At 38.3% G+C, this 9,085-nt stretch overlaps 2 protein-coding genes across 2 annotated transcripts; both read right to left on the reverse strand.

The window, feature by feature from the left end:
- Nucleotides 1-1,220: 1,220 nt before the first annotated feature.
- Nucleotides 1,221-4,738, reverse strand: LOC135161280 (uncharacterized). The gene is made up of 5 exons (XM_064118713.1): nt 4,593-4,738; nt 4,291-4,521; nt 2,881-3,066; nt 2,625-2,798; nt 1,221-1,502 (listed from the first exon to the last, which is right to left on the reverse strand). The coding sequence occupies exons 1-5, from the start codon at nt 4,638-4,640 to the stop codon at nt 1,308-1,310; spliced, it is 834 nt and encodes a 277-aa protein (XP_063974783.1). The 5' UTR covers nt 4,641-4,738; the 3' UTR covers nt 1,221-1,307.
- Nucleotides 4,739-4,826: 88 nt separating this feature from the next.
- On the reverse strand, nt 4,827-8,284 carry LOC135161281 (uncharacterized). Its single transcript, XM_064118714.1, has 5 exons — nt 8,131-8,284; nt 7,865-8,038; nt 7,325-7,507; nt 7,063-7,242; nt 4,827-5,142 (listed from the first exon to the last, which is right to left on the reverse strand). Exons 1-5 carry the CDS (start codon nt 8,170-8,172, stop codon nt 4,945-4,947), a joined length of 777 nt encoding a protein of 258 aa, XP_063974784.1. The 5' UTR covers nt 8,173-8,284; the 3' UTR covers nt 4,827-4,944.
- Between the last annotated feature and the right edge of the window lie 801 nt (nt 8,285-9,085).

Genomic DNA, 9,085 nt, shown 5'->3' on the forward strand with positions numbered 1-9,085 from the left:
CGATCTGTGTTTACTTATTCCTGTATCGGCCCTCAATGATGGAAGATCTCATGTCTGGAGCAGAAATCCACACACGAAACAATGGGAATACCTTTGGCCTCGTCCTTTGAGGTCGCTCCATGATCTCTCAATATTTTGGGTGTTGGCGTTAGACATGAGATCCATAAAATTAATTGCGTAATTTACACCCAGTAACATCTGGCGATGACGTAAGACTTTCACCAACACTTTGTAGTTTTCCCCTATAATTCGATAGATGTCCACGAGCTTCATGTTGTTTGATCCACGTTCTTATCACTGCTGACTATATACGTAGTCATCGTCTCTGATTATGGTCGGGGACACAATTTCCTATACTACGACACGAGGAATATAACAGCAAATTTATTTTCGAGTACTCATCCTTTCCAGTCTTCTTCAATGTATCCTCATTCAGTCCGTCTTCGAATAGTACAAAGGGGAATAATTTTGGGCCAAAGGCACTGGCCGTCTCACCCCCCCTTTTCACCCTCTCTCTCTTCATTCAATGACAATGCGGTAATACAGCTAAAATAAAATGCCGAAAGCGATGCAGCAGCTTCAGACGAATAACTCGAGAAACGATCCATAGCTATTTAGAAGTTTTAATAACATTACGATATATACCCGCCCCGTTGAATATCCAACCGCTGGCAAATACGAAAGAAAATCGACAGTAACCAAGCGCACTTTTCGTTTAGCAGAGGGGGAGAAGAAAGTGAAAAGGAAAGAAAGATAAAAAGAAACGAACACGATGTAGAAGAAAAGTTTATAAAAAATTTAAAAGTATGGAAACGTCTTCTATCGCCGAGGGCGATAAATTTCCACTTACATTTTATTTTCATTCCGTTCGTTCCGCTCGAAGGACGCCTCAGCATGAAATGGAAGAGTGTACGCTCAGATGTATTAACTAGATCTTGAAATTGTTGATGTATTGTATGAGGTACTTACTACCAATTGGTAAGTTATAAAATTTTTCAAATAAAAAATTCAAGCTCCTCACGGCTTTCGTCATTCAACCGAGCAATTTAACCAATTCGGTCCCTGTTTTCGTTTTTAGTTGTCAATTACCATTATATTATATATGTAATGTCTCGACAACGGTCTCCTGAAAAGATCTCAAACTCCATAAAAAACAATCCAAATTTTGTAGAGCCAATATGATGATGCCCGCTGATAAGAGCTTGAATAAATACAGGCAATTCAGATTACAGTTTATTGTTAAATATTGAAGACTTCAAGTCTAAAAAATATTCATGGAATCGCAATAGACGTTATTGTATACAATCTTAATTTTTTGGTTCTGAAGGTTTACACGGACCTTTAGGTGTAAAATCAAACCAGACTTGAAAGGCGAATCCTCCAGATGGATCATTCATTTTGGCCATCCAACTCAGTCTATCACACGGCAGCATTTCCGGAAATTGGTAAATTGCTGGCGGTAATGGTTGCGGTGGTTTTGGAACTACTGACGTTTTTGCATCCTGCGAAGCACATAAGTACTCACATTAATAATATATTGTTTGATAATTATTGTGGGGATCATAAATATTTGTAATACATAGAGAGTATCATTAAATAAAAAAATTGGGTGGTCCTGGATGGTATGATCGTTGTGCTCATTTACCTACGTGATACCACCCCAGCCTAATTCCCTACCCGCACTTGCCTCTAAGGCTAACTTATATCTAACGCTACATACTTATCACTAACTCCATATGCACTGGATTGGTCTTTCGGCGATGAAAAATCCTTCATCGTCGGGACTCGAACCTGCGCTCCTGGGAAGCTTTAGTCATAGGGCCAGCATGTTGACGACTAGCCCAAATACGTCCTCCATAGGAAGTACTATTTTATTTTTCCTTCCAGATGTCTATCCCCTCGAGCGTTTACACTTTGGGCTTTTCCTCTGCGGTACCATACGACTGATCTGTTTCCCAACTGTACTGCATTACACAGGGGTAGAGGGAAACCATGGAAAACCCCTACCGTCTAGTCGGCCAATAGTGTAGGGTCCCAGTGTACCCTTCCGTCACACTGACTACAATGATACACTGGGTCTCCAGACTCGTGCCTCCCGTACAGTTATTTTTTGAGTAAACGCGCCATGTTCTCGAGAGGTCACCTATCCAAGTACTAATCCAGCGAAACGCCGTTCAGCCTCGATATCCGCCGAAGGAATGCCCCACTCGCCCAACCACATGTAGATAGGTATTGTATATACTGAAGATACTAATGACCATCACAATCACAATCGCAAAAAAACACTTTACACACTTTGAGACTTGCCTGCAGTGAGAAGTCGATGGACACCATTTCTGCATTCGTTTTTATTAATATAATAAATATTTTTGTTGCATTTTTCTGTGCAATAGCAATTAATACTTTTAGATTATAATGTACACATAAGGAGATGGATCTACCAGCACTCATCAGTCGGTTCACCCAAGATTATTGTGAAAAAAAGATACATTTCCAAATGTTTTTTTTTGTTACTGTCATGTTTCCATTTTTCACTCGTTTGAATAAATGATTTAATTGTAAGGTTCAACAGAACCTTTACCTCGACAGGTTCCTTAGACCTCACTAAACTTTGGATTATTTACCTTTTTTATGGGACACGCTTGACCATCCAGAAGAACTTGTTGGCTTATTTCGATCAAATTGTATCCCCACGTTCCAGGTTGTTGATCATGCTGACAAATATGAAAAGCGTCTTTATCTTCCGACTCATAGACTACCGCTTGCCAATTTTTCTCCAATGCAAGTGAATTGACGCGCTGGTGAGACATAGTAACAGTTGAGGGTTTGCATATTTCATTTATTTCTTCAATGAGTATTTGATTGTCAATAGCATCTTACTATTGTTAAATCTTCTTTTTTTGACAGTCCTTTCGGAAAATTCAGGGCGGTGATCTCCAAACCATCTTTATCACGATCAAACCGGACCCAAGAGCCGCCTCCCCAAATACTATTCCTCTCGACTTCTAATATATAGAAGACACCATCAACCTTACCTTCCAGAACTGCCAAGCAGTCTATCGAGAGCTCGAAATTAGAAAAAAAAGGATATGCTTTATCGTGAATAATCAGCTAAAACATTGTTAAACATAATTCAGACCACAAATGAAGAACACGTAAATAGTATTTTCCAATAAATATCAAGTCTGATGGTTCACAGATCATCGAAACCAGTAATTTCGGCCTATTTTTGGAATTTTAAGGACAAACTTATCTCTTTCGTTGTTAAACAGCAAAGCGTCAAGGAAATTATACTATTAATTTCGGAGGATTCTTTTTTCTCTTCGCATTTCAACGAATCGCCAAATTCATACGCTACAGTGAAATTAGCCAATTGCTCAATGGAACTTGAAAAACTCTCCGCGAGAGGTCGAGAGCGTCGGCTGGAATAAAGCGACACGCTACTTGGTGGGAGAATGAGGAACATTCCGTATTTCAAAAGAAAGAGGCTAGAGTATGAATGTCATAATACCCCACGTGAGAATATTAATAATATCAATAATATTCACATAAATATTCCCAATTTTTCCTCGTAAGTTCTCACCGTCTGATAAGGTCAACTTTTCACGCCACTTTTAACGTTTTGTTGGCATTAATATTCCCACAAACTAACCGACGTCTCAAATGCGCCACTAAATTATGATTTACGTTTGCATGAGGTAATCTTGCCTTTGAGACATCATTTCCCGTTAAAATAAATTTTTTCGTTTTTGAAACAAATATTATTTACGATGCATCAGCTGTATTTGCCATGTAAATGTAATTACTGCACCTACGATCCGAGCGCTGCTATTTTTCCCGACCATCACTTACGCCCCTATCGGACTCTGTGGTGTTTATTCAAATTGGCTAATTATCGCTTGGATAATTCGCATGTAATCAGGGGGGTTATGAAAAAGATACTGATGTGAGGATGTCACTAGAGCTAAAAACGAGTAACCAAAAAATATCGTATGCTATTTAGGACTCTGATTAGTCGAAATCCGAAGAGACCAAATAATCCAAATTATTTTCGTAAAATTATGGAAGAAATTTCGGATCAATATGATGAATATTAATTGTCATTTGAGTTGAACTAATTTTTGCAAACCTAAAAAGGTCAATCTGAATTTCATAAAATTGGGCTGTCATGAATCATTGTAGACAGTGTAGGATATTGCGGTAAAGTAAAGTATCAGTTTTTAACTTCGAATACCAACATGCGCTGAAGAGATATCATGGAGAAAAAGTCACTATTGAAAATAAACTTACTTTTGGTGCTGGATCACCCAAACCACAATCTTTCGGTCCACCTTGATCGGTACTATTCACACCAATACCGAGTTGAAGATTACAGAGACATTTTATCCCTTCAATATCAATTTTATTTTGTTCATTTCCTGAAGAGGTTGTATCAGGATTATTTGCATTGGATGCATCAGGATTATTTGAATCAGATGCATCAGGACTATTCGAATTAGATGTATCAGGATTATTTGGATCCTAGAAATTTGATGGCAAATTTTTATGACCATTACCGACATTGAATATCTTGCTGACTTTTCTTTTTTTACCTGTGCGTAGATTGTAAGTGCAAGCAGTGCAATCAAGAGGATTTTCATGTCGAACTTTACAGCTATGCAGGTATTGTAAAACTAAAGTTGAAATGTCGAATTTTTTGGTCTCCAATGAGGAAAATAAGCATGTGTTATCAATTGTAAGAACAAAGCGTAAGAACCATTCTGTAATTTCGCAATTATCCCTGAAGTGGACTGATAAACTGGAATAAATAGTATTTTTTTGAAAAATGTTGTGTAGACTTTTATTCAGCGAATTCTACATCGAATAATTGAAGAGTCTTATACATCAATATTCAGTTTGATATTACATTTAAAGATATAGTAGTTATAATTATTTCATATAATTCTAATTGCCTGTCGGTGATGGTTGTTTACAGGCCCCAGTGGGTGTGAAATCATACCAAACTTGAAATGCCATTCTATTATCGGGATCATTCATTTTTACGTCCCACATGAGCCTCTCGCACGGTAACATCTTCGGAAACTGGTAAATTGCTGGTGCTATTGGCTTTGGAGGATTGGGTTCCACAGAAGTTTTTGTGCCCTGCGAAAATAATATCACGCAGAGTTATACTCAGAAAAATGTTCTGGATCCAACAAAAATGGGACCTTCAGTTCAAGGACGTGACTTTGATTCAAAGATTTCGGCTTTAAAAGAACTATTGAACTGCTCAGGTATATTCGTAGAATGATTTTCAGAAAGAATAACTGTTACAAAAACGAATCGACATCGGAGGCTCCAGAGAGTCTCCAGTTAGTTGACATCAGCACAAACACTGATTACATAAGAAGAAATAACAGAAAGTTCTTTCACTAGGCGACGAATATAGTTTTGGTCTTCATGACCAGTCTTTAGTCGCCTAGAGGGCTCCACGGAGTACCGACGTTTCTTTCTCGTGCCAATTATAAAATAAAGAAATGATAATAGTAAAGCAACAGTGTCGGAAATCCTCCCCAACCACGGGTCCCTTATTTTCACCACAACGCACCGTTATTCACCTTGACCCCTCAAACAAAACATTTGGCTGTCGCCAGGGGCCTGTTTTGCATATTTTCTAGTCGGGGCACCGAAATATCGAAATATAGGCCCAGGCTCTTCTAACGAGGTCACGTGGCTCGAATTAAGCCAATTGTCGCCCGTGACCCCACTCATTACTGTCGCTCATCTGCTAGATCTCCAAGTGTTCTCAGGTTTTTTGATACTACCCTATAATATTCTATCGTCTAATTGTACGGCGTTATCAATAATTCTGTGACAGCTCTAATATCTCAACATTTGGGACTACTGAATGTCCCATAATTGTGGAATCACTATAACTAACTCTTACTGTTAATACGTTTTCATTGTAAAATAAAAGTGGCTCGTTTGGGAATCAATTTCTGCATCACATCATTTTTTTGGGCCTTCTCAACCCACCACCCACCGTCGTTCAGATTCAATCATTCCCAGGTAAGGGTTTCCAAGCTTGGACGATAGGCTCAAACTTGGTCCAACCTCGGTTACCAAGCCTCGGGATTCCTAGGTAAAACCAAGTTTGGCGATTCCCTGTGAATTAAAGCTTGGCTACCAAGGCAATTCCTATCTTGATCCAAGCTTGAGTCTCCGAGCTTGAATTGATAAGTTTGAACCAAGCTCGGGCCAATATATTGTAGAAAAACTTAAATAGTGTATATTATATAAAGATATAAATCCATATTTTCTATAAATAAATATATTATTTATTTATTTTATTTTCTTTAATTTTTTGCAAGTTCGAGAATTTCTAAGTGGTTATCGTCGGAGGACTTTGAGCCAAAACCGGAAAACTGTTAACAGAATTCGTGGAAAAAAATAAAGTTGATCGTGATGGTCAAAGAAAAAAAATTAAGTCAGAATTTAAATTGGAAGAATTATCAACTTTTGACAGTTTTGTTTGGCTAAACTAATGCTTGGGTTGGGGGGAGCGACCTGAACATATTTTTTTTTCAAGTCAAATTTGGAAGTCGAGTTGGTCCAAGTCTGGACGCCGAACTTGATTCAAGCTTGGATCAAACTTGGGATCCAAGCTCGGACGGGCGTTACAAACCAAGGGCTAGCCAAGATTGTTCCAAACTTAGAAACCAAGATCGAACCTACCTAGCCTAGTCTCAGTCCAAGCTTGGACCAAGCTTGAACCAATGGTGAATTCCCACCTGGGTTAGCGCTGGAATGTGGTCAATATTTTGCCATTGGAAGTTGTCGTTAAAGGAAAGGGGAAAAGGAACGTGATGCTTTGTTAGCTTTCAAAATGGAATAGACATCCAACACAAAAAATTACAATCAATCAATTGTTCGATATTAAATTGACTTTCTTTCTCATTCAAAGTAACAATACGAATGAACAGCTACGCTTTGAATACCCAGAGGGAGTTCTTTCAGTAAAACCTCAGGAGGATTTTCCCTATAATGATAACGTTAATACAAATCAAAGTTACTTTCACTTACCTTTTCAACAGGACATCCTTTGCCATCCAAGATGATTTGATTACTCATTTCCACTAAGTTGTATTCCCACGTACCAGGTTTTTGATTATTGGTACAAAGGCTCAATGATGTAGATTTTTCCTTTTGTAAACTATATATTAGGTTGTTCCAATTCTTTTTTGGACTGAGATTACCAGAAATCTAATTATAAAAATATCAGGACTAATATATTATGTACTTTAGCAACTTTTTCTCTTTTAAATATTAATTGAAAACATCTTACTATTGTCAAATCGTCGCTGGCTGATAAGCCTTTCGGGAAGTTTAATGCGGTTATTTCCCATCCTTGTCTATCAAATGTAACCCAATCGCTCCCGCCGAGGATACTGTTCCTCTCGACTTCTAATATATAAAAGAATGAACCCACAGTATCTCCTTCTAGAACTGCATTGCAGTCGATGGCGAGCTAAAGATAAGCAGAAAGGCCTTTGGATTATTTTTAATTATCCTACAGTGTAAACGATCCATGTGTTGTGCTTATTGAAAAAACTATTGTGCGGGAATGAGAAATAGGAGTGGTCGATATAGGGTGAGGATAGGGCTGATAAGCATTCAAATGGAGGGCAGTAAAACAGCGGTAATATAAAAAAAACTTCTTTAACATAGGCACATGGAAGATATCTGTTTCTGCTTCAATGACTCTACGCAAGACAAAAATAACGTTGAAATCTGAGAGTCTGTCTTTTCTACAAAAATTAGAAACTTTATTGATTTTAAGAATTGGTTTCAGACTTTTTTCGGAACCCATGGGGAATAGACTCACCTTCGGTGCTGGATCGCCTAAACCGCATTCAGACCCTCCACCTGCGCTAATCTCTGCATTGTTATTTTCATCAGCAGCAATTTTAAGATTGCAAAGACATTTTATTGCTCCAATGTCAATGGCACTTGGTCCATCCACGGGGCTGTCAGTCGGCGGGCCGGCTAGTTCCTGACCCTGAAAACCAAACGATAAGACGAAATTATCATTAAGAATGTTGTGTGCTCTATAGAACCTCGTGGGAATTTGCTTATGGATCCGCGATTTACCAATATCGCAGAAGAGAAGACTACTAAGAGGAAGCTCTTCATTTTAAAGTATGTAAGCCTCCGGCCTTCAACAAACTACTGCTTAATTTCCCAAGTTCTTGGACTTTATCGTCAAATGACCATAACTCCACAACTGTTAATGGAAAGAACAAACAACATTGCATGAGTAAACCGATAAATTCGCATTTACCAGGCTATATCACACCGTTCGAAGATAAGACAATTGAGGGGGGCGGGGGTAGCTTTAAGGTAATTGTTATCAGTCGCTGACTAAGAATTCACCGCTGGCAACATTCCACTGACTTAAACTATCAATCCTAAAGAAGTGGAAAGCAACGTTCCATTCTCATTAGTCGGCATTGAAGGACTAAAAATTATTTCTAAAACGTTAAAAGAGTGAAAATATTGTTTAGTCGGATATGTTCACAAAGTATTCTGGAATCGAGATTTCCAATTCGTCGTTATTCCCAATAGCAGAAATGGGTTTCTGGCTGAAAATAATTAGCCCAAATTTCCTAAAAAATATTTTCCCAGCTCTATCCAAAAGTAATACTTAAAGGAAGACATATGTGAAGTATAATTGATGTTGTTATTATAAATTAGCATTAGTCAATGAGATAATTTAGTTGATTATCTATGGACCAAATATTCTGGTTCATGAAACGCCGAAGCATTATCACATACTCTATTTACTTTCCACCCACGTCAACAAGTTCGATTCCAGTAATCGGAAAGAGGAGAAAAAAGAAATAGGCAATTCTACCGAGTTAATGCGATTCTCCAACAATGTTAATGGAACGCATCGATTCCCATCGGGCGGCAAATAAGAAGATAGATCTACACATGGGCTGTGTAAAGCCAAAGTAGGGGAGGGTTATAGTGTGTATATTTTCCGGTCGACGATGCGAGACCTATTTAACGGCCGCGAGAGTCCGGTAATGGGATTCGAACCCGG

Source organism: Diachasmimorpha longicaudata, chromosome 4, assembly GCF_034640455.1.
Source record: "Diachasmimorpha longicaudata isolate KC_UGA_2023 chromosome 4, iyDiaLong2, whole genome shotgun sequence".
NCBI classification, from domain to species: domain Eukaryota; kingdom Metazoa; phylum Arthropoda; class Insecta; order Hymenoptera; family Braconidae; genus Diachasmimorpha; species Diachasmimorpha longicaudata.